Source organism: Leucopleurus acutus, assembly GCF_964270905.1.
Source record: "Leucopleurus acutus genome assembly, chromosome: 8".
Classification (NCBI taxonomy): Eukaryota; Metazoa; Chordata; class Mammalia; order Artiodactyla; family Delphinidae; genus Leucopleurus; species Leucopleurus acutus.
In genome coordinates this window covers 32778117-32804565 of record NC_139151.1, presented here as the reverse complement: position 1 = coordinate 32804565, position 26449 = coordinate 32778117, and the positions used below count along the sequence as shown (strand labels likewise).

The 26449-nt window shown below is 36.3% G+C and overlaps 1 protein-coding gene across 2 annotated transcripts in view; it reads right to left on the bottom strand.

Moving 5' to 3' along the window:
- Positions 1-25486, bottom strand: part of TRPC6 (transient receptor potential cation channel subfamily C member 6) — a gene marked incomplete at both ends in the record, with an annotated part of 115929 nt that extends 90443 nt beyond the window's left edge. For both annotated transcript variants that reach the window (XM_082843913.1, XM_082843914.1), the window contains one exon: positions 25317-25486. In XM_082843913.1, the coding sequence (XP_082700039.1) occupies positions 25317-25486 (170 nt within the window). The remainder of the gene's footprint in view (positions 1-25316) is intronic.
- Positions 25487-26449: the final 963 nt, after the last annotated feature.

Below are 26449 nucleotides of genomic sequence, written 5' to 3'. Positions count from 1 at the left end.
GTATATGACACACTGTTCTGCAGCTAGCAAGTAATAACTAAGCCCTAGCCCCTGCCCTTGAATATCCAAAAGTCCCATACAGCAGATGCAGGAATGAATCACTGAACTATGGTGTTGTAAAAGGAATGAAAGAGATCTGCTCAGAACACGACAAGAGCTCTGAGGTGAAGCAATTCCAGCCTGGAGTGGAGAGGACTGTTCAGGGAAGGAGCCTCTGAAGGGGTGTGCCTGATAAAAAAGGAGATAAGGGTAATTTAGGCAGAGTGAATAGTCTAAAGAAAGGCACAGCAGTCAAAAGTATCAGTACATTTATTGTGACAGCACAAGAATTGGGAGGAAGATGAGGAGAGATGATGTTGGAGAAGGAGGGAGGAAGTCAGTCTGTAGAAGCCAGTATATCGAGTTGTCCCATAGTAAGGTCTCAGATTGCATTTGATTGGCATCAACAAACTAATTCACATAAGGGAACATTACAGTTTACACCCACGTCTTATAGCATGAACATTTTTGTTAATTATGTTAGATTTAAAATCTTTCTAAAATGCATTGCATACATCTCCCCTTTCTTAAATTATGTTCAGAATGCTCAATTTAAGTTTCTTTTGATGACTCAAGGATAGCATTATAAATGTCAACGATTAAACCATGCTGCCAATAAAATATCAATGCTATAAGTGGGACTTTTCCTCCTACACTAATAATATTCTATTTGAGTAACTTATCTTTTTTGATATAAATCTGTTAGGCAAATTGAAAGTAATTGACAGAAAAGTAAGAAGTCTCAAGTGCTGTCTCCCCCTTCTCATTTGTTGTTTCTGATACACCATAGGCTAAAAGTAAAGGATCAAACTCATTACAAATACATTCAATATGTCTTTCATTTAGGTTCAGATGAGCACTCATAAATGATATGCATGAGCTTCATGCCAACTCTTTTATTTACTCAGAACCACCACCCCCTTTTTTTTCTTTTAATTTTCATGCAGACTCTTGAGTACATTCGAAATCAGTGGCTCTCACCCCTTTATCCTTCCACTCTACATCTGAGCTGGTGGATATCAAAAGGGAGAGAAGCTTCCTTGGACGGGATATAGATGGTGCAGGCTGGGTTATACACAAGCCTCACTCCTCTCTCTCTTCCACTCAGGAAAACATATGGAAAGGCATGTCAATACCAGGGGATTCTAGGGATTACCTTAAGTCCCTTAAAATTTAATTTAAAAAAAAAGCAAATTCCTTTGAGATGTTGGTCCTTTAACTCTTGTTATTAATGAGTTGCTTGGGGCACACCTCACAAATGTCTAAGATATACCATAACATCACAAAAATATGGCCTCAGTTGCCAAGATGAGTGAAGTGAACCTGTGATGACATAAATATCTTGAGATACTAAAATTCCAAATCTGCTTGGACTATGAGTGGTTCCTAATTCTGATTTCTCTTTCTCCTCTAACCCTCCTGAAAATGGATAGGTCAGGTCATGGAAGAGGAAGAAAAGTAAGAAATTTAAAAATAAAGAACTGAAAAAGGAAAAGGTACAAAGAGGAAGGGAAGAAACCAGGGGAGATCACCCAATTTCAAGGGACTTGTTAGGATGTGAATGAGCCGTCATATATTTAGTAATGGTCATTTTGGGGCACTCCCTAAATTCAAGAAGCTATGACTTCATCCTGAGGCCCAAAATGTTGCCAGGGTAAATCCCTTTGCAAATCATGTGTTTTAAAATTCTTTCTCTGTTCTCTTTCCTTTTTACTCCTTTCATGAAAATGCTTCTTTCTGTACAACCTGAAATTTTAGAATAAGTGGCTTAAATTTTGTCCCAGATATTCCTACCAAAAATTCTAGTTTGCATAATAAAATAATGCAATTCATACCCGTATGTAGGTAGCTACCTACTATTTTGAGTTGAAATGTAGTAAGAAATGTGCCTTTGTCCTTGTTTTTGACTCTTTGGATTATGATATTGGAAGTGGGTATTAAAAATATCTTACTTGAAGGTAGAGAGTAAGAATTTAGAATATAGATTCTGGAGTCAGACTGCTTGGGTTTGAATCCCAGGTCTGACAATTATCTATGTGTGACTTTGGGAAAGTTACTTTAGACGTGTCGGCTTATATTTCCTAATCTATACAGGGATAACAGTGGGTGGAGGTGTGGTCTCTGGAAGAGGTAAATTTGGTGCAGTTGGAGCCTTCAAGGTACGCTGTGTGACCATGGGTGTAGCGGGGGGAGTAGGTGTGGGTCCTGAAGGAGAGGCAAGGAGAGGATGGGCTGGGATGTGCTGAGCATCTGAGGTGGCTCAGAGGAAAAATAAAAATAGGCTGTGCCTTCTGGGTATTTATGATAAAAGACTCCACTTGAGTGGTAGTGAAAGGTCACATCGATAATAACTTCATAAAAAAATCTATGTAAACAAAAAAAACACCTTTTTGTGTACACATTCAGTCTTATGACAACAAAGCAACATGTAAAACTTGCTTAAACCTGAGATTATCTTTCCAAGGAAACAAAAGAAAATTTAAAAATAAATAGGAACAAAATTAAAGAAGGTCAATTACAAATAAAATCCTACATGTTCTGTTGATTCTCCCACTGAGTGGCACGATTCAAGTCATCATTATGAGAGAATTTTATTTTAAATGTGTCATCTTAGACTGCAAGGATGTCCATTAAACCCTACCTCATAGGGTTATAGTGAGGTTTAAATGAACTAAGAGGTGTAAAATGCTTAAGACAATGCCTCCCCCATAGTATGTTTTTTATTAAAGTGCCCTCAGCACTTTAATAAATCTGGAATCTGGAAAACTAGCTTGTGTAAAGGTGTTGGAACAGCACTGTCCAATATGGTAGCCTCTAGCCACACGTAGCAATTTAAGTTTTAATTCAAATTAACTAAAATTAAATAAAGCTAAAAATTCAGTTTCTCAGTTGCACTAATCACATTTCAAGACCTCAATACCAGTGGCTGACATATTGGACAGGGCAGATATAGAACTCTTCCACCACTGCAGAAAGTTCTATTCCACAGTGCTGTGTTAGAAACTGATAATAATAATAGTAGTACAACAGAGACTGGAATGGAATAAGAGAATGGAATGGAATAAGGACAAGAACACGTTGAGTCAAGCAGTCGTTAAACATGGAGTGAGGGTTTCATCTGGACCAGATGCTGTATGAAATGCGGAGGAGATACTATGATGCCTCTGTTCGTCCAAATGTGCCTACAGGAGGGGGCTGATGTATCAGGAAAATTAATTGTAAGGAGAATGGAAGGGTGATTAGACTTTCAGTAGGAAAACATTACAGAATTTTAAAGCTGATAATTGGTTATCTTCGTAAGTAAAATCTCAACTCCATAAGCCAGCATCATGTGTGTCTTGTTCACCTTTTAAATTTCTTGTTCCTAGTATACAGTTCACTGCATAACAGGTGTTCACCATACATTTGTTGAATTAATGAATTTTAAAAGTCAAATATGAATGGAGGGAGGTTGGTGAAGATGAGATATATGGAAATGAAGCTGGAGGGAGGAGGAGAGAGGACAGGATGGAAGGAGAGACAGGTTCTGGCATAACTGAGTAAGCGTAAGCGAAGCACAGCCTAGGAGGAGGTGAGCGTGGAGAAGATGGAGAGCAAAGGTGAGAGCAGATCAGGCCTCTTCACGCTTTTGCCTAGGGATGCCCTGCTAGGTTCATATTAAGTATTTACCTTCTTTACTCCACTTTCTACTTGTACATTTAGAGTAAGGAAAATGTGGCCTGGCCTGAGAATAGAGGGCAAACATATACTGTTTACTGAATGGAGCTATAGAAATGGAGAATGTCTATCCATGCTCACACTGCCAGGGTCCAAGGAACTCCCCTGCACCCAGCACCCCCATCAGGAATCTAATGTGAGGGAAGTTGAGTGGTTCCTCTCTGCTAATACCCTCTGCTGTTAATTTGTTTTCAAACTTGGCAGGCCTACAGGCAGCCTACAATTTCTTCTCAGTAATGTTGCATAATTGTTCAATATTAGAAACAATGTTTCGAACATTCCTGTATGTATATTCTGGGGCACATGGGTAAAATTTTCTCTTCGGTAGTAGCTCTCAAAATATAGCATGTATTAGAATCACCTGCAGAGCTTGTTAAAACACAGGCTACTGCACTTATAAGTGGAATCAAAAAACAAAAACGAAAACCAAATTCATAGCGACAGAGAACAGATGGGTGGTTGCCACTGGAGGCGGGTGAGGGGTGGGCAAATGGGTGAAGTGGATCAAAAGGCACCAACTTCCAGTTCTAAAATAAATAGGTCCTGGGGATGTGATGTACAGCACGGTGACTATAGTCAATAATACTGTATTATATTTTTGAAAGTTGCTAAAAAAATAGATTTTTAAGAAAAAAAGATTTGTAACATAGTGATGGATGTTAACTAGACTTACTGTGATCCTTTTGCAATATATATACTTATCAAATCATGTTGTACACTTGAAGCTAATATAATATTATGTGTCAATTATAACAATAAAATAAATATTTTTAAAAACAAAAGCTTGAGAAACACTAGGGTTTAAATTTTGCAACTCAACGTAAATTAATAAAATTAAAACAATAATTTTGTAAAAAACTTCCACACATCAAAACTCCTTTCAGGCTTTAGTAAATCTCAGTTGACACATTATTCAATTGTTTATTCGAAACATATTGATTGATTGTCTGCTATGAGAGAGGTGCCATTCTAGGTACTAGGAATATAGTAGAAAGGGTCTCCAAGTCTCACATTCACTGAGATTATACACTAGTGAAGATACAAGGGGAAAAAAGTCAAACAGCATGAGTTCAGATAATGCAGAGACAAATACTGGTTAATCAGAGACTTCTCTCTTGACTCTAACCCCATATTTCTCACAGCAAAGGATACTGTCCCCTTTCTCACTGTCCAGGAATAGAAGCAGTGGCTATTTCCCTTCTTCCATAGTAAAGACACCACCAAGTTCTCAATTCCTACTTGACTCCAATTCCTGACACCAGCCTACGGCTCCTTTCATAATTGGTCAATGAATCCACAAATGTTTATTGAGCATCTACTATTTCCTCAGGATGAGGCTCTTGTCCGGGCAGAAAAGGGAAGAGAAAAGTAAGAACCCAGAGAACATTTAATAAACGAAGCAGCCTAATGTTGATGTGCACTCAGCAAGTCTTTACTCAACACCTCCCACATAACTAAGTACTGAAGGGTGAGAGGAACACAGTGGGGAGGAAGCCACAATTCTTTCCTTCACATAGGACAAAACTTCTGGCAAGGCAAGTCAAGGCAATACTTCATTCAATCAAAGACACCCATTTCTTTTACATTTTAAGATCTTTAAAATTGGACTTTATCTTACAATGGTGATGCTTTCAACTGGGTGAAACCATAACGATAGCACAAAATAGCATCATGCCCTGAGAGCTGTGTAGAGTCTATGGCAATTAGAACAATGGTCCAAAGTCAGGCTGCACATTAAAAAAATAAAAATAAAAACCACACGGGCTGCTGGACTCCACCCTCAGTTTCTGATTCAGTCAGTCTGGAGTAAGGCCTGATGATCTGGATTCCTAACAAGTTGCAGGGTGATGCTGGGCAAGCACTTTGAGAAGCCCTGCTCTAGGGTTTCTGTCTTTAAACTGGAGCACCCCTACCCATGGAGCACACAACAACTTTGCAAAAGGTGCAAGGACAGAAATAGTTTTACTGAAATCTATTTTCAAATCCTCCATAGCTATATGTACTCTTTTCTAAAACTTCCCTTAGATTTCCCTCGGAACACTCTTGTAGTCAATTAGTCATATTGATTCATCATTCCCACCTCTCATTCCACAATCTCCCCTCTCTCACTTTGCAAAGGAAAAGCACAACTCTCATTCATTCTTGGCATTGCCCTAAGGTGTAAAGGCTTCTTGAACATTAAATAAATGTCCCCAAGTTCAAACTAAGCCTTTTTTAATTAGGGCAATGAAAGAGTCCCCATTCATCTTTTTAGGAGATGCATTTCTAGTTGTTACTAAACAAAAAATAAACTGTAATAGTACTGATCAAAATATACGAAGTTTTGATCAAAAAAAAATCTGAAAACTGGAGCCAAAATGTCTAGAATCCAATCCTGAACCCAAGACTTAACTAACTGTGAAATCTTGAGAAAGTTACTTAATCTCTCTGTGCCTCAAATTCCTCATCTGTAAAGTGCAGATGATAAGTTCCTTTTATGATTATTGTAAGCATTAAATGATATACATAAAAACTGTAAATTAAATTAAAATTATATATGTTAATATACGTAAAAAATGTTTAGAATTGTACCTGGCACATAGGAAATGCTGTCTGTGTTAGCTATTATTGTTGTTGTTGTAATTATTAATTGTAATAATAACTCAGAATAACTTTTTTAATTTAAAAATTTTACATAGATTTTCTTTTGTTTCAGGAAACTTTTATAGGATCATCAATAAAAAGCCTTCAAAAAATATGTTGTGACATGATAGTTATGTAAAAGTATGATTTCAAGTAAAAATTTTTAATTAAAGAACCTATATATTTTTAAATTGATGGTGACAAGAACATATATATTTTTAAATTAATGGTGATAAAATACAATTTTAAAAGTAATGGATCCATTTTAATTATAAACATTAATTTCACAATATACTGGCAATTACATATGATGAAAACTTTCAGATGTTAACATTCTTTTAGGGTAACCAACCTGAACAACATTAAGACCACTGCTTTAGGTATATGCCAAGGAGTGAAATTGTTGGGTTATATGGTATTCTCATCTTCACCTTTACTAAGTTTTGCCAAATTCTTTTTCTAACAAGGTTGCTTCCCTTTGATGTATACTCCTACACGCTGGGTATAGGGTTTCATTGATCTACATCATCATAGGTACTTAATATTATCGAGCTCATTTACTTTTTGCCAATTTAGTGGATGTCAAATGGTATCTCTTTGTGATTGTTCTGGCATTTTCCAGATTATTAATATGACTAAGGATGATTATTGGTCATTTGTGTTTCTGCTGCTGTGAGAAAGCTGTGTATGTCTTTGCCCATTTTTTAGAGAATTTATATATTGTCATGTATTTTATATGCTGTCAGTATCTTTTTCCAGTCTGTAATCTTGTCTTCCTTTTCTATTTATGGTATCTTTTGGTAAGCAGAGTTTCTTAATTTTTATAGATTAAATTTATTAATTTTATGATTTATGTTTTGTGATTTTTTTGTATGCCATAAGAATCTTTTTCTACCCCAAGTCATTAAAATTTTTAGAAGAAAACAAAGACAGATGTTTTGCTTCTAAAAATTCATCTGTAGTGGATTTTTGTTGTAGGACGTGAGGTAGAGATCCAATTTCTGCTTTTTTACCCCCATATGGATATCCAATATCTCTATCACTATTTAATGAAAAATCAGCTTTCTCCTCATTGATCTGCCCAGCCACCTCTTTCATATAAATTTAATTCAATCAATTAGTCTATTATCACAGCAATGTCATACCAGCTTAATTATTAAAACCTTAATATGTATTCTGATATTTGATAAGTCCCTCCAGATGATTCTTCTTCAGGACATTGGCTATAATTTGGTTATTTGCACATATGTATAAATATTAGAATCAACTTTTCAATCTTCTGGAAAGAAAAAATCTTGCAATTTTCATTGAAATTACAGTTAATTTATAGATTAATTTGGGAAAAAAGCTGACATCATTAAAATATCAAATTTTAATATGTGTGAAGATGGTTTAGTATATTTGCATTTACATGAACAACCTTTTATCTTTCAGTATAATTTTAAATTTTATTCCATTAAAGCATACACATTTTTGGCTAGATTTATTACCGATGTCTTAAGTATTGTTTTTTTCAGTGAATAGTAATTTTTGTAATTTCTAACAGCCCATTGCTAATATAAATGAATGTAGTTGATTTTATATGTTGATCTTAGAACAATGTGTTAAACTCTCTTATTATTTGTAATATGTGTCTGCAGAATTTGGGGGCTTTACTATGCAGACAATCTTATGCTAATAATGGCAGGGTTTTTTTGTTGTTGTTATTTCAGCTTTATTGTGGTATAACTGACATATAAAATTATAGGATATTTAAAGTGTACACCGTGATGATTTGATATACATATGTATTGTGAAGGGATTCCCCTCATCTAGTTAATTAACATATCCAACACCTCACATATTTACATATTTATCTTTATTTTGATGAGAATATTTAAATTCTATTTTCTTAGCAAATTTCAATTATACAATACAATGTTATCAACTATAGTCACCATGTTACACTGGATTCTCAGACTCAGACTTTTTTCATCTTATAGCTGAAAGTTTGTACCCTTTAACCAACCTCTGCCTATTTCCCCACCCTCTATCCTCTGGCAACCTCTTTTCTACTCTGTTTCTATAAATTTGGTTTTGTTTTTTAGAGTCCACATATAAGTGATACCAGTACAATATTTGTCTTTCCCTGACTTATTTTACTTAGCATAGTGCCCTCAAGGTCCTCTTGTTGCAAATGACAGGATTTCTTTCTTTATCCTGCTAAATAATATTCCATTAAACATATACACCACATCTTCATTATCCATTCATTCATTGATGAACACGTAGGTTGATTTGGCTGTTATAAATAATGCTACAATACTTATATAATAATGGCAGTTTTATTTCTTCCTTTATAAGCCTATCATTTTTATTTCTTTCTCTTTTCTTCTGTGCTTATTAATGTTCCAGGACACAGTATAGAAGCAGTGATGTGGTTATCAATGTCTTGCTCTTGAATTTTAAAAGAAATGTGTCAGAATATTTTCATGTAAATGTGGGGATATTCCTATTTTATTGAGTTTTACTATGAATTAATACTGAAATTCATCAAATGCTTTTTCACTTATCATTGAGATGATCATATATCTTATCTTTTCTCCTTCAATTTAATGATCTGATGAATTAAATAGATTATTTACTTAGAATTAAACCGCTGGGTTTGGTTTACTAATATTTTGTTTAGAAAGTTTTACATTTATGCTGATGAATAAAATTGTCATAACTTTCTTTCCTTATACTTGTTTTGGACTGTGTATCATGGTTACAGTGGTTTCCCTATAAGTTTGTGTGAGATCTATCCTTAGGAAATTTGTTTTATTTATAAAACTCTCTGAGCGTGTCTTTTATGAGAAGATTTTTATATAATCTTCTTGAGTCAATTTTGATATGTTCTATTATTCTAAAAATTGAACATTGTGCCTTAAATTTTCAAATTGTTGGCATAAATTTGGCCTATTATCATACCTTTTCAACCTCTGATAACTGTTATTATGTTCTATCATTCCATATTATCACTTTTTACAATCTTTCAGGTACCTGTGAATATATCTATTTTTCATGCTTAATATTGTTTATCTGTGAATTCTCTTTTCTGGATAAGTCTCACCAGCCTTTTCTACTTTCTTAGTTTTTGAAAATAATAAACTTCTGGATTTGTTGATCTCCACTATTTTATTGTTTTTTAATTTTATTCCATGTCCTTATTTTTCAGGTATCTCTCATATTTAAATGAAAAATAACTAGATTAATTTTATTCATTAGCTAAGTGTTCAATTTATGAAAAGAGAGAGCACAGAAGAGAATAAACACACACAAAAATAACATTATCAAAATAAAAATATTTGCTAGCTTTTGTTTCCTCTAATTTAAACATTTAAGGTTAAGCACCAATCCTACTGCCACTATTACAATTTGCTATTTTCATTGTAGTTTATTTCAAAGTATTTTAAAATTTTTATTATGATTTCTTCTTTGCTCCATGAAGTGTGCGTGTATGAGTGTGTGTGCATATATATATTTTATATATGTATATATATATATATTTATATATATACATTTCCAAGTTGATGGCAACAGTTTATTTTTGTTACTCATCTCTAATTCAAATGTATCATGATGAGATAGTCTTTCTATGAGATATATATTCTTTAGTAACATTTATGTGTGTTAGACCATAAAGTTATCTCAACAAATTTTAATGTTTCATGTGTGCTTGAGAAATAGTGGATATTATTTAAACAGCCAGGTTCCATATATGTCCAATAAATAATATTTGATAATTTTACTTTCAAGTTTTCCTTATTTAAATGTTTTTATTTGCTCAACCTATCAAAAATTGAGATTTCTCACTATGATGACAGATTTGTCAGTGTTGTTCTTACAGTTCCTTTGATTTTCACTTTTATATTTTTAAGACTACATTATGATGGGTATGCAAATTTTTAACTTCAATACTGCAAGATGAATTATATCTTTTATTATTTTGTTGTTGCCTCTATTTCCCTACTAATGATTTTTGTTTTAAAACATTTGTGTCATTTGATGTTATTATACCTACCAATATTTCTCTTTGTGTTGCCAGATACATCTTTGTTCCTGTCTTGATTCCCAGTCTTCCATGTCCTTATTTTTCAGGTATGTCTCATATTTAAATGAAAAATAACTAGAATAAGAAAAATCTATTCTCTAAATCTCTGGGAATTTTTCCTGGTGAATTTATTCAGTTTATATTTATTATCTTAACAGATATATATGAACTTGTTTCTACCATCTTACTTTTGCTTTGAATTTATCCTATTTTTCTTTTCTAGGTGGCTTTTTTCTTGTTTTTTTTTTTTTTTCCAGTTCTCTGTCCATTCATTTTCCTCTTTCTTTTTATTTTCCCTCTCTGATTTGTACCATTATATACTCTATTTTTATTCTTGTATGGACTTCCTTTGAAATTTTACAATGTAGTTAGTTTAAGCCCCACCCCTTCCCAAGCAACATAAGGACTCTAGAATTTTTTAAGTCTGAAAATTCTCTCCCAGTTTACATGAAACTGTTCAGTACTTTAGTTCTGTCCTTTTTTTAAAACACAAATTAGACATAACTATATTATAGGAGAATGATTATTTAATGTTATCTACGTGTTTATCAATTTCATTGCTCTCATTCCTTTAATATCACAGACCATCCTCCTAGGACAAGTTTCCATCTTTCTGAAGTACGGTATATCCTTTACAAGTTATTTTCATGTAAGTGTGTTGGTAATAAATTCTTCTTATATTTTTTCCCTGAAAATGTCTTTATTTTAAACTCTTTCTTGAAAGGGGCTGTTTCTGAGTACAGAATATTAATATGATTTTGCATATATAATTCTCTTATCTTCTGTTTTCCATTCTTACTGTTGAGATGTTTGCTGGAAGAAAATTCTCTTTCTTTGGTACATAATCTGTATTTTTCTCTCTGGCTGCTTATAAGATCTTTTTAAATAAATTTTTTATAATGTAGTTGCAGTTCCTTGTATCTAGGTGTGAATTTCTTTTTATTTATCTTATTTCATATGTGTTGTGGCTCCTTTCTCTGTAGCTTCATATCTTTCATCAATTCTGAAAAAAACTTAGCCATTATTTTGCTAATTGTTTCTTAACTACATTCCCTTTCTTCTTTGCTTATGGTTCTTTGAATATATGTAAACTGGTCTTTCCAATTCTAGCCTCTATATCTCTTAACCTCTCTCACATTTAACATTTCTTATCTTTCTGTATTACATTTTGAGAAACTTTTTAATATCTATCTCCCAAATTATAAATTCTCTTGCTAGCTACACTTAATCTTCCATGAATAACTCTGGTCCATTGATACTTTTATTTCAATAGTTTTTTTTTTTCTGAAAGCTGTATTGTTGTCTTGTCATTTTTTTCAATACGCTTGCTCAGAGAAAGACAAATATCATATGATATCACTTATACGTGAAATCTAAAAAAAGGCTATAAATGAACTTATCTACAAAACAGAAACAGAGTTACAGATACAGAAAATAAACTTATGGTTACCACGGGGCAAAGGGGGAAGGATAAACTGGAAGATTGGGATTGATCAATACACACTATTATATATAAAATAGATTATTAATAAGGACCTATTATATAGCACAGGGAACTCTACTGCATACTCTTTAATGGCCTATATGGGAAAAGAATCTAAAAAAAGTCAATATATGTATACATATAACAGATTCATTTTTCTGTACACCTACTTCAAACTAACACAACACTGTAAATCAACTATATCCCAATAAAATTTTTTTAGAAATATGCTTGCTCATTTTTGATAGTTTTCTTGTGCTTGTTCTCTTTTGGGATTCCATCTTTATGTCTTTATACAGTTCAAACAAAGTAATTTTATGTTCTTAACTTTAATCCTTATATTGAAGTCCTTAAGGATTTTATATCTTGCTTGCTATTTCTGTTGACTCCCACTCAGGATGGCTGTTTTCTTGTGTATCTAAGGTAAATTAAATATATACTCACAATTAAAGATTACCAATTTGTAGAGAACCCAGAGGACCAGGATTAATTGAGGATTACCAGGTCCAAGGCAGAGTCTCCTAACCACGATGCTGACATTAGCACCTTATTTATGGAATTCCACCTTTCAAGAGAGTTCACTGCTACTCTGATAGAAGCCTATGACTTGTGCATGTTCGTGTTTGCATACAGGGGTTGGGTTAAGATTTCCCTTGCTTCCTACAAGCACAGAAATATAAATTATATTTTATGCAGAATCTAGTTGTTTTGAAACAGGATGACCATCAAGATTATCTATTCCACTGGAGGCAGAATTTCAAGAAAGTTTTACAAAATCTCATAATATTCAGAAAAAGAAATCCAGTTAAGTGATAATAAGCTTCTTCAATAGCAAAATTTTCACCCTTTTGGAAAATTTTACCCCATAAAATCTTGGATGATTTAAAAAGGACAAACTTCCTCTATATTTTCTGAAAATACAGATAATTCAAATCAGAAAGAAGGTCAACATTAAGATAAAAATAAAATTCAAATAAATTACTTTCTCCTCTAATTTAAATATAAAATTATTGCATCATGTTTTGATTTAAGAAACAAACTGGAAAGGTAGTTTTTCTCATAAAACAACATGTTACTCTCCTGACATCTTATTAAGCATATCTCCTATCTCATCACTTATGCTCCTAAAATATATCAAGAATAGCATCTTGTGTATAGCAGGTATTTGATGAGAATTTGCTGAATTAAAATATACTATTTTTTGATTTATCTGATAATAACTAATCATTGGATCTTAGGTAGAAAAATGAATTTTTTTTTTGGGGGGGGGGTACGTGGGCCTCTCACTGCCGTGGCCTCTCCCGTTGCGGAGCACAGGCTCTGGACGCGCAGGCCCAGCGGCAATGGCTCACGGGCCCAGCCGCTCCGCGGCATGCGGGATCCTCCCGGACTGGGGCATGAACCCGCGTCCCCTGCATCAGCAGGTGGACCCTCAACCACTGCGCCACCAGGGAAGCCGGAAAAATGATTTTCAGTCTTACATTTTTGCATGGATGAATACACTGTAAAGGTTTTCTTGATTGAAATTAGGTTTAGTTCCTAACTCTGGTTTTCATAGTGAATCTAAAGTAGCTGAAACAATAAGTTTCTAAACCTGACTACATATTAGAATCAACTAGGGAAATTTTTAAAAAACTATTATTCCTAGGCCATAACCCCCAGAAATACTGATTTATTTGAACTCTCGTAATTATTAGGGAATCTATATTTTTAAAAATTATCCAGGTAATTCTAATATATAGCCAGATTCTCAACCCACTGATAAAAACATTTTTTAATCCCCATCATCTGGTGTACATGTTTAGACAAGAGGCTGCTGATTTTTTCTGTGTTTACATCAGTCGATGTGCAACACTATTCCTTTAGTAATATCTCACTGCAATTTTGTAGTGAGAGTATATCAAATTCTTGCATGTAAGAAAGTGAGTCTAATGCCTAAGTCTGAGCATAAGGTGGATTGCAATACAATTTGAGAATAATTGATCTAATTTCTAGAAGACAGATTACCATGAAAATCAACTAAATGTGTAAGTTTTGCCCTGCACAATGTGATCCAAATCAAAGTTACAATATCATTAACATGTAATTTTAAAATCATTCTTACTTAACCATTCTTTTCTCACTTTCTCAATTTTAAGCTGGATTATTTCATATAAGTATTTAAGACTTCTCGGGATGTAATGAGCTTTGGTCACAGGAAATTCAGTTTTCACAAACTTTTTCAGTTTAATTTAAATAAAAAGACAAGAACCTTTCCTGTTGCCATTTTAGTAAAAACAAAAAAGACTAATCTCCATGAGTGTTCTATCAACACAATATAAAAAAATAAATGGTTTATATTTATATTTTCTTGTTTGCAGGATTATTTAAAAATATTTGACAAGCACAATTTTAGGGATCAAGCAGATATATCACAAAGCTCTTAGAATTCATTAAATGACCTAAGCTGCAAGAATACAAAACTCCAATACTGTAGTATTTCTGAAAAGGGTAAGATGAAAAAGTGGTATCCTAAAGGCAAAGTCTCACAAAACTGTATGAAGCCCAAAGAGAAAAGAATTTTAGAGATAAGGCCAATCTACTGGCCTTCCACTTTGTATAAAGAAGACATTGTATTCATCCAGCAAACATTTATTGAGTCCCTACCAAATGCTAGTTTACAGACTGTATCCCCGCCCTCAAGGAGCTGCCATTCTAGTGAGGGGAAGAAGTTCAGACAGTGAGGGTCAAATGCAAACAAACAAAACAGTCAAATAGGAGTTTAAGTACAGGCTCAGATTTTTGAGAACCATAAATTCTTAGACAATTCTTAACCTTTCTGAACTCGCTTCCTCATTTACAAGTAGAAACAATATTACCCATCACACAAGTTTGCTGTGATGATCAAATAAGCTAATATAAATAAGGCAAAAGACTGGCATAGTCTTATCTGTGTTTTAAAGTCAGAGAAAGAGTTCAAATTCTGGACAGATAATAAAGTGTATTGTCTGCCTTGTAATCTTTCATATCTCACCTCCTCTTTCATTTACCCTGACTCTAGCACACCAAACACCAAATTTCATTGATTCTAGGATACATAATTCTCCCACTTTAACTTCTCTGGAATAGAACATGTCTTATCAGTGCTGCCAGTTGGTGTCAGTCATTATCATGACGGTTTACCCTTAGCAGTGCATGTACAAGCATTGAAAGCAATGGCTCCAAAGTTTCAGAATGGATGACAGTGGCTTGAAAATAAATCCTGGAAACAGTAGCTAAGGATTCCTTTCAAGCCTAAGAAACAAATACATGTGTGTATGTGCATATGTGTATTGGGGAGAGTGGATCATACATGGGGAACGATGGCGAATCAGATTTGTTCAGCAACATTCAGGAACTGCTAAGTCAAAATAGTCTAGCTCTATGTAATTGCAAAGTCAGTTTAACTGCCTAGCACTGAAAGCTTTTGGTCTATCATGGTTCTTTGGATTCTTTAAAGAAATGCTGCATCACCAATGTCTTCTTGGCACAAAGACAAGACCGTGTAGAGAAACATAGACATCAAATATTTTGAGTTGAAAATGACTCAGGAAAGTTCATCTCTGAATATGAAGAAGCTTTAGGAATACCTTAACTAAATTTATTTTGTTTAGACTTTTTTCTTTCCATATGCGTGTAAGAGTTATATATGACCCAAACCTACACCTAATTAAGTATAAAGATTTCAATAGCTATAATATAATATAAAAATCTAAGGTATAATATAATTGATACAGCACTTTTTTTCTTGTTTTCAAAGGCATATAAAACATCAGGACAGGTTAAAATTTACTACCTTGGACTCTATGAAATACAGTAACAGTGGTTCCCAAATATGGTGCTAAGCACATCAAAGGAGCTAAACAAATATTTGTTGAAAGAAATTAATGCTTTCTTCAAGACGAAATACAGTGTCTGGCCCTGAATGCCCCTCCAAGAAAAGGGGTCCTGCAGAAAACATTTTACTGGGGAGTAGAGAAGATTCTTACAGTGCCCAGGAATCAGCTTTTCATAGCAACTACTGCCACCCTTCAACTATTCAATGCAAAATTCTGTTTCAGAGAGTTTAACATAGTAATAATAAAAATAAGTTTTATCTCTAACAGTTTAAACTGCCTAAAAGAATCTTTAAAAGAGTTTTAGAAATCATGTCATTTCCAAATCCTATTATAATTCTCAAGATAATCTTGTTAGTAATTCCCATGAAAAGAACTCTTCCCAGTTTTGTGCAAGGGTTTTGTGCTGACCCATACATGTCAGGACAAAATGTTCTTTGTGTTGCAACCAGAGTTTCTGTAACTGAAACGTGAAATCTGCCTTGAAAAGGCAATCAATCTTAACATAACTATCCATGCTGTAATTGATTTCTAGCAATATATACTTTCAGTTATGTAAAATGCTTTACAAATTATGCAAATCCTGCAATGAAATCCAGTTTCACACTACCATTTGAGTCAGGTCAGTTTTTCTAATACAACCTGTTTCATAGCAAAGAAGCAATTTCATCCACATGATAGAAATCAAGAGTAAAAGAAAGCTTCCTCTTTTCTAATCTTAAAAGAGTCATGATCAGCTTGTGGACCATTGCTAAAATTAGTAAGTACTTTACAGATTACTTAGTTTTGATGCATTCACAGTCTTCCTTTGGTGACAAAGATTGACAGTTTTTCAAAACCTAGTTTCACTGTGTGTCTAGATAAGTGATAGGATCTTTCTTTCTTTCCTTTCTTTCTTCTCATTTCTGTCAACTACTGGCTGTATAATCCCTGGCAAATCACTTAACCTCTCTTTGCTGTGGTATATTTTTACTTTTTTCTTTCTTATCATTAAAACATCAGTAAAACAGAGATTTGCTGGGAGTATTAAATGAGGTACATATAAAGCACTTAGAGGGCCTAGCACATAGAAATCCCTAATAAGTCTAGTTGTTATTTTTATTATTATGTGACAAAATCATATAAGGTCAACAAAGATGAATGAATTAACAGATTAATGAATTAGTGGAATATAAAGCTTGATCTTCACGGATGACTAAGATTTCAATAGAAAGAAGAGGTAGAAGTGAAACACACATATTACTGCTATTATAACCTTTCTTCCTGTCTTCTTCCCTCACCAGAGAATAACTTAGATAAAAGGAGCACAGCTCAGGAATCTTGGTGCCGTAGATCAGAGCCAACCTGTGGCTTCTCAAGTACCTATGAAAAGATAGAGGAGAAGGAAGTGAGTGTGCTCTCCAAGAGGACACCCACCACGTATCCAGCTGTGCCGGGCACAGGCATGATTATGTGGGATGCCTGGAGATTAGGGGACTCTGTGCAACCTGCCAGCCCTTCTGTTTATGCGTTCCAGCCTGCGTTACCTAAAATGTATTGGTTTTTGTCCACTTGACAACAACTTTCCAGCTGTGTAACTTTCTAAATATTGCTCAATGTTTCTAAACTTCAGCATGGTCATTTATAAAATAGACATTAAAAATATCCAGGTGGCTGCTCCGAAGAGCAAATTACATTTGTATGACAACTAGAAGAGGACCTGCTACAGAGTAGGTATTCAAAAAATGTTAGTCCCCCAAAATATACACAAATACTTTAGATTAGTCCTCTACAGAAACAGCAACTCGCCCTGACCTGTAAATAACTCTAGTCAGTACCCCTGCTCCTCTTTGTTCTGGCTGAGTTACCTGAATTAGGGTGAGAATAGTTAGACTGCAACTAACATGTTGTTTGGGTATTTGTGACATTCATTTCTATATGCTGTTCCAAAAGGACATTCTATAAGAAATGTGATTCAATCCATTCCAATATCTTAAGGGTCTTAAACAGCATACCAAGTTTTAGATGCCAAAGTTTAATTGAAATTTGACATAGAGATGAGCACTTCATGTCCTGAAAGCCAGCAGAAGCTTCCTAAACAAAGAGCAATCACAAACGGTAATTTTATCCAACTGGTTCCAATTACATTCAGCATTTTTTATGAAAGAGGGAGAAAAACAAGAATGGACTCAAGAAAATGTTTTCCTTTTATGATTTACTCTCTAAGAGGCAGAGATGAATTGCCTTATGAAGTCAACTTACCTCTTGTAACTCAAGGAACATAACTGTCTAGAGAAAAAAAGTTATGCAATGTCTTCCTAGAGGTAAACAAACATTATGTTACAGAATAAGTGTGGGCATTTCAGCACATCTGGAAATAACTCCACAACCTATGGTGTTGGACCCCTAAAAAAGATGTTTCATGATAATAAATTGTTATCAGCAGATGTTGATTACTTCAAGCCAGGGGAGGTTTAGAAACAAAATAGATGGTTTCTGTCATAAAGAACACAGAACTTCAAAGTGGTCAATTAAAAGACAGATCAGCTAGGTGGTTTGTGACCACCTAGAGGGGTAGGATAGGGAGGGTGGGAGGGAGGGAGACACAAGAGGGAAGAGATACGGGAACATATGTATATGTATAACTGAGTCACTTTGTTGTAAAGCAGAAACTAACACACCATTGTATAGTAATTATACTCCAATAAAGATGTTAAGAAAAAAATAGATGAATGGATAAAGAATATGTGGTATAAAAAAAAAAAAAAAAAGAGACACACCATTAATCCAAATGGCAGCTGGAGGAGTTGTTGATTCCTAAATGAAGAAGGGAAAGCAGATCCAAAGGTGATTTTTACACTTGTTTTTCCCCGGCTAGCGCAGCAGCTTCCAAACTGCATACCCTTAACCAAGGTCCAAGTCTTTGCTTTATGGTTATAGATGCTATTTCTTTCAAAGGACATAATAGATACTAGGATTCCCTCTGAATTCTAAACCACTACATATGTTTGTGATATCATAAGAAATCATGATATCACACATACTCTATTTGATTGATTTTATTTTTCATTTGATAAATGTGTTCTTATAAGGAAATGAGTCCTTGATTTTACTTGGAGATCCCTTATACTGCTGCTGAGTGGCTGTGTTCTAAGGTAACTGCCCCTATGGGTCAGAGAGTGAAGCCATACCTGTGTGGGTAGGTGGTAGGATCTCTGATTAAAAGAGTAGACATACCTAATGTCAATGATCCAGGAAAGAAGGAGATCCTAGGAAAAGAAATGGAGTTTGAGAGGCATATCTTACTCTGGATAAAGGGAGGAGGGTGGTATTCCTTTGTCCATCTGGGCTAAGACTGAGTTGTTTTTTTTTTTAACTTTTTTTAAGATTTTTATTGGAGTATAGTTGATTTATAATGTTGTGCCAGTTTCAGGTGTACAGCAAGGTGAATCAGTTATACATATACATATATCTACTCTTCTGCTTTAAGATTCTTTTCCCATGTAGGCCATTAGAGAGTATTGAGTAGAGTTCCCTGTGCTATACAGCAGATTATTATTAGTTATCTATTTTATATATAGTAGTGTGTATATGTCAGTCCCAATCTCCCAATTTATGGAACACTGACTATTAAGGGCTAGATTGTCTGTGGATGGTCTGAGGAGGGGAGGGAAGAATACTCTCTGCCAGTTGGATAAAACTTGGGGTTAGGCAGGGGTCAGTCCTTAGGAGACTCCACAAATGAGCTGAAAGACAGTTATAGCCAGTCAGGAGTTTTTCTCTGTATGTTAATTATCTTTGGTTATTCCTAAGCATTTGACAAGTACTGATAAAGATACAGCCTCATCTTAGGTGAGCAGAAGGAACTTGAAGGGGAGAGTCTGGGGCTAGAGCTAAAAGGTGAGCAGCATGGTAGTGGCATAGTAATTAGTGACAGATCCCCCAGAAGAAGGTGAATCTAAGTGGACAAGCAGCCGGAATATAAGATCTGGGTATCTCCTTCTATGTGGACATTCACTCTTCTGTCTTCCTTAAAGGACTCAGATGTTATTTTATGAAAAGAGCTGGCATCACGTTATTCCTTATTAGAATAAATACTGATGAGAGGATAATGTTTTTGTTGAGGAATAAATTAATTTACACCTTCTCTTTGCTAGATTCTATGCTAAGAGTAGAGAAATGAAGGACTAGAGGCATACAGTCTGGTAGAAAGAGATTTGTGAGCAAAAAGTAAAACGGATGTTTGAATAGACATATTTATCAGACATAGGGAGGCAAAAATAATGGAGGGATAACAAGCACATAAAAATGTAATGTGATTCATAGGCTTGAGTCCATACTCTAACTTCAATCCTAAACTTTTTCAAGGGATTCGTGTACTCTATCAGCAGTTAATGTCAGAAAACATTTTCTATCCTGCAGTCTGAATTTTTCATTCCCTTTTAATACATAAATAAATTCAAGCATATTTTATTTTGCCTGGAGAAAAGAAGGCTATGTTGGGGGAATCTATTTATCTGTGGTCTCTGACCTTAGGTTACCTCTCTTAAATCAAGAGTTCAAAGTCTGGGTCCTAGAGCTCATAGATGGGTTTCATCCAAAACCATCCTGAGGTCAATAAAAATTTAAAAAGATCCATGAACCATTAAAACATTTTTTAAAAGGTCACTTTTGTTTCATAATATGAATTAAAGTATACAATTAAGAATCTCTTTGGGTTTCTCCTGAGACCATGATTTAATGACCCTTGGAATCCCTTTTTGTCCATATCCATGTTTAAAGAGATACTACCAGCAATGGAGCACTGACTTTGTATTAAAAACTACATTAATAACTAGAGAGTAAACAATACTTCATGTAAAAGAAAAACCACAGTTCTTATAAGCTACACATTGCATAACCTGGGTATCAAAATACACTATGAGTATATTTTCTTATTTTAAATTTTAAAACTTACTCATTTGAATCTCTTATATTTTGGTTCATTTTTGTATTTCTTATCTTTAGTGTTCTTCAATTTCAATATAATACATTTAAATGGGTTTATTTTTCTGTATCACACTAGTATTCTTGTACTTCATAAACATGAGAATGAATCACTTCTGGAAAATTATCATCTATTATCTATTCAAATGTTGCCTCTCCCTCATTCTCTCTATCTTCTCCTTCTGGAACTCCTACCTTCGTGTTTCTTAACTCAATAATGTTTATATTTTCCATTTATTTATGTCTCTGCATTCTAGGTATTATCATCGATTATACCATGGCTAATCTGCATTTTTAACCTTTCCATTGAGTTTTCATTTCAAAATTATATTTTTCACTTACAGGTTTTCTATTTGTTTTTTAAAAATAAGTCATTCTTTGTTAGGGTTTAACTTCTTTATATACTGTCAACATTTTATACATACCCATTTTATATATTCTCTTTCATGTTGCTATATTATCTCAAGTTATTAAGGATCCAATACTGCTGTTATGTCTCATGTTAACGCTCCCTCATGGACTGTACTGTCTGCTAACTTTTGTTCTTAGTTGATTGTTTCCTTGTGTGTTTCGTTATGTATTATAGTGAGCATATCTTTAGCAGGGATTGCTGTTTTCCTGAAAATCCTTGGCAGTCTAGATAGTTGGTACTACACTTTCAGAATGCCTTTCTGTTTTACTCTTCTAGGAGCCTCAGGAGTATTTTTCAACTTGAAGATTTCTAGGTCAGTTAGGTAGTGTAAAAAACAAAAGCAAAAATAGAGTCACATGATGTTCAGGCCCAAAGAATGAAATTCTTAGGGGAAGGTTCCTTTTCCTCTTACTAACAAAGTTTCTTGTTCTCACTCCGTGCTGATGGCATATTATGCTAGCCTAACTTTTCACTAAAATAAGGGTCCTGGTTTTATGCAGCGGACAGGGATGTCTCAGTTCCAACACTGCCTCATCTGGAACCAAGGCCTTAGCTTTTCTCCATCTCACATGGACGTTAGACTCCAACCTCCTGGTCACCCAGATCCATAATCACTGGGGTAACCACAGCATCAGTTCTCAGGGTATACTCTGTCTTTTAACTTCTTTGCTTTTGGCAAATGGTAATCCCTTTTATTTTTTGCAAAATTGGGTACCACGTTAAAATCATATAGATTATTTTATCCAGTACTGCTAGGTGTTTGTAACCATAATTTTTTTTAGAATATCTCAGTCTGTTGTTTTGCCAGAGCTTTAGTTTACAGTTTGTTTCATTATTCATAATTAGTCTTTTCCAAGCAGAAATTTCAGTTGGACTATTTCAGATCTTGAGAATTTAGAAACACTTAACATTTTTTATGTCCAGAATTCTTCTCCATGTTCAGAAGGGATGGACTAGAGACATTTTTAAGTTCTAAATGAAGGAACTCTCTAACTCCTGAGATCCTCCTAGGACATGGACATTTCTTGCTAACCATGATTACAAACTGATCAAAATATATTGTATTAATTGATTTCCAATTAGAAGTTGAAAAAAGGGAGAATTTGAATCTTTTTCTTCTAAGCACCACTTCAAAATGTTACTTCTTACACTTAAGTTCTGAGAATATTTAATTGCTCTCAAACAAGATAATTTGCCACAATTTTCAGTAGTAAAAGCCTCATAAATATATATATAAATCATTCTACATAAGTGAACTATGACAATATTTTAGCAAGAGTCATAGAACTTATCCCACAGAATTGACAATTTGCAAAAATCTGTTATCTTACAAGGGAAAAAATCTCAGTGATTTGAGATAATGGCAGTACCCATATCTAAAGTATACTAGTGATTGCCACTTTCACAAATATTATGCCTCTCACTCTAGGAAAATATACAAACAATTGTTTAAATTACAAGTCAAAAGCATATAGAAGCTCTTATTTGTACTCCCTAACAGAGGGAAATAATTATTTTTATTTTTATTTATTTATTTCTTTTTGCGGTACGTAGGCCTCTCACTGATGTGGCCTTTCCCGTTGCGGAGCACAGGCTCCGGACGCGCAGGCTTAGTGGCCGTGGCTCATGGGCCTACCCGGACTGGGGCATGAACCCGTGTCCCCTGCATTGGCAGGCAGACTTTCAACCACTGCGCCGCCAGGGAAGCCCAGGAGGGAAATAATTTTCTTTCATTCTTTCTCATACATCACTGGTGTGAAGTACTATTGTTTACTGGTTAAAATTTTTCAGTTACTTGATTATTTAACTGGAAAAAATTAAAACCTTGCCAGAGTAAATAGTGATGAAAAGTAACTAAGAACCTTTTGGAAATAATAGACTTGGACAAGACCAAAGTCTTACTTGGAAACATGGCTCACTCTTAAATTTACTATCATACCTCTGACATGACAGGGGGTGCTCAATAAGAATTGAAGCACATTAAAATATTTCTGTTCATCTCTCTACTGCCAAGGCCTATCCATTAAGAGTGATCTAGGATTCCTGAACGAAGGGAGAAAAATACTTATTCTCTAAATAGTAGATGATGTAAAAACTAGATAAATCAATAAGGCAGTAAACCACATTTGAAGAAAGCATTGGGGAAACTTTTCAGGACAACTTGCAATTATTGTTTTATTTAGTCTGTCTCACTACTAACATATAGCCACAAGTGTTTAAAATCAAATTATTTTCCCCACACAGTAACAAGTGACTATAGAATGATTAGGTGATAAAGAGGAAAAAAAAAGATTTTGTCTATGGAACAGTCTAATTTTTAAAAAGCAATATAGCTTTTATAAGTTGCTTAACTTACCCACAGGTAACATTACCAAACATAACCCTCAGGCTTAAGGGTAGATCTTAAGTCTAAGTCACTGAAAAAGTCCATCTATGTTTCAAAGATACCCTTAAAGCAAATTTGAAAGTAGCTGCATTCAGAATATCCAGAATTTATTTATTTTTATTTTTTCTTGGCATATATCTCCTCGGTACTCAAAGTATGCTCCACAGACCAGCAGCCTCTACATCTTCTCAGAGATTGTTAGAAAGGCAGAAATTTGGGCTGCACCTAGACCCTACTGAATCAGAATCTGCACTTTAACAAGCTCCATAAGTAATACATATGCCATTAAAACTTGAGAAGTTCTGTAGTAAAAGACACAGAAATATTTTCTAATTTAACGTCAAGTACAAGATTTCTTTTGAGGGTGATGTCCTGGAATAACATAGTGGTGATGGTTTCCCCAACTCTGTGCATATACTAAACACCACTGAACTGTACAACTTAAATAGATATATTTTATGAAATGTGAAATATATCTTAATTTTTTTAAAAAGAAAAAAGTAAGTAACAGTAAATGCTTTCAAATCATACAGCACGTAGATGAATGGAACCAGTTCCAATTTTTTTTTTCTTTTACTTAGGGGAAAAATTAGATGCACCATTTCCCGGGGCTCAGTTCTTATTGGGAAAGGGATCTACAGCAAGCCTTGACTCTGGGCAGCCCTGACCAATGATCTGAAGGTGCACCCATCCATCCTGCCCCCCATCCCCCGAGAGTGAGACACACACACACATACACACACACACACACACACACACACCCCTCTACAGCTGCTAACAGAACTGCTACTGAGAACTGCTTTCCTCGGGAAACCGCATGCGGATGGATGTGACATGTCAAGAAACCATACTGCCCAATCAACTAAAGGAGCAAAGACGCAGACACACTATCTGCCAGCTGCACTTGTGGTCCCAGGCGTGTGGGGGAGGGGAGACTTCCTCATTCCGTCCTCTGCTTGCCCCTGCCACCCATCCCCCGCCAAAAAAGAAACTCCAGATTCTTAAATAATATCTCGTAGTCACTCAGGGTCCACAGCAGACGACCTTCTTCAGCTTCTACAATTATCAATTTCCGGCCCGCACCTGTAACAGGCTCGCCTCCCCCGTACGCCCTTGGTAAAAGTTTCGCGCTATGGGTGGGAAAGCCTAGAGGTTCTATTTCTCCTATTTAACTCGGAGAACCGGAGGCTGGGGAGAGGATGCCTAGGGTAAGTGCACCCCCTCCCACGCGCCCCTTCGAACTTTGCTGCCGTCTGGTAGCTGAGGACCTGTGCGCGCCCCCTTAAGGGCAACGGTGGGGAGTGTTTAGAGGGCGGTCGCGCGGGTTCTCGAGTTCCCCAGGCAGAAGCGCCGAGCTGCGCCCAGGACCGAGAGTTCTGGTCATCCCTCCCACAGATGCTAAGAGTCACTGGGGACGCAAATTTGAATCAGTCCCCCGCCCAGACCATGCCTTTGGCGCAGCGACACAGGGTCTCTTTGAGGGCTCCCGATTACTTGGGACTAAAGAAACCGACATACACCTATCACCTGTAGTGGCGTCGGTACCCCACGGTCTCACTCTCTCGGGCAAACCTACCCGTGCGTGCTCGCCCGGAGCAAACCTTAGATCCGCGCGCGCCCTCCTCTCACTCGGGTCTCAGCCCGGCTCGCGCGGCCCTGGGAAGGCAGACGCGTGCGGAGACGCGCGCGGAGCCCCGGGTCTTCCCCGGCGAGCGCACACCTCCCGCCTGCAGCGCCCCCGGCCTGCCCGCAGCGCCCGCACTCACAAGCAAGGGTAGTAGCCGTAGGGAGGCAGGGGGGGCTGCGGCCAGCCGTCGTCTCCCACCTCCGAGTCCATGAGCAGATAGTCTTGGCTCTCGTTGCGCCGCGCGCGGGCCCGGGTAACCACCCCGGGAGAGCCTCCCCTCCCGGGCCCGAATGCTGAGCTCTGGTTCATGGCGGGAACGCCCGACTGGCCGGGATCCAGCTCCTGGGGGAGGCGCCTCGGCAGTTCCAGCGGGGACCCGGTGCAGAGGGGTCCGCGTCACCTGCCGGACTGGCCCGCGGCAGACTGGTGCTCAGGGGGTGAGGGTGAGGCGAGGAGGGCAGACGCCCTGAGAGATGAGCTCCGCGAGCGTCTCACCCGCTGGCGCGGGGAGAAGTCACCACGCAGCGGGTCGCAAAGGGGACCTTTTCTGGGGTTCGTCCGGGGAGGCGGCTGGGGCTCCCGGACCGAGCGAGCGCAGGAGGGGCGGCGGGTGGCAGCGGAACCTGAGAGCTGAGAGCAAGGGAGACAGAGCTGAAGAGTTACTATGTCAACCGAGACTCTTCAGCCGTCGGCTCCCGCCTTCTTCCCCCGCATCCTCCGTCATGATTCCACCTTTAAAGGGATCGGAACGATGTTCCAGAAAGCAGCCAAAGCCTGTCGTGTAGCCACAACTTTCAGGGCCAAGATGAACCTAAAGTAGGTGGAGCCACACATGCACTTTTTTTTTGGGGGGGGGAGCCCTAAGAGTTTGCTTATTTAGAAACCATACAAATTAAGAACTTTCTAGGAAGCTTCTCTTAAGTAAGACTCAAAGAACTCTTTTTTAAAAGAGACAGAAGCCTCTCCTTTCTCCTGTCTGCCTTCATTTCTTAGGACATTTTCTTTCCCACTCCCAACCCCCGAAGTTATAACTCTTCACTTTAAAATGAACAACATTCTGTGTTCCCAATGCCAAATGTTCCCAGTTCCTGAGCAAATCAACAAAAATAGGCATTTTCCGATGATACCAATAGAGGCCACCAACCTGCTTACTTCAGAGAAAAACTTTCCTTCCATCATTGCAAATGCCAGAATTATCTCTCTGCCAGATGTTTCCCACATTTCCGAACTGTTTTTAATTTTAAGACAGTTTTAAATTCAGATTTAATCTTC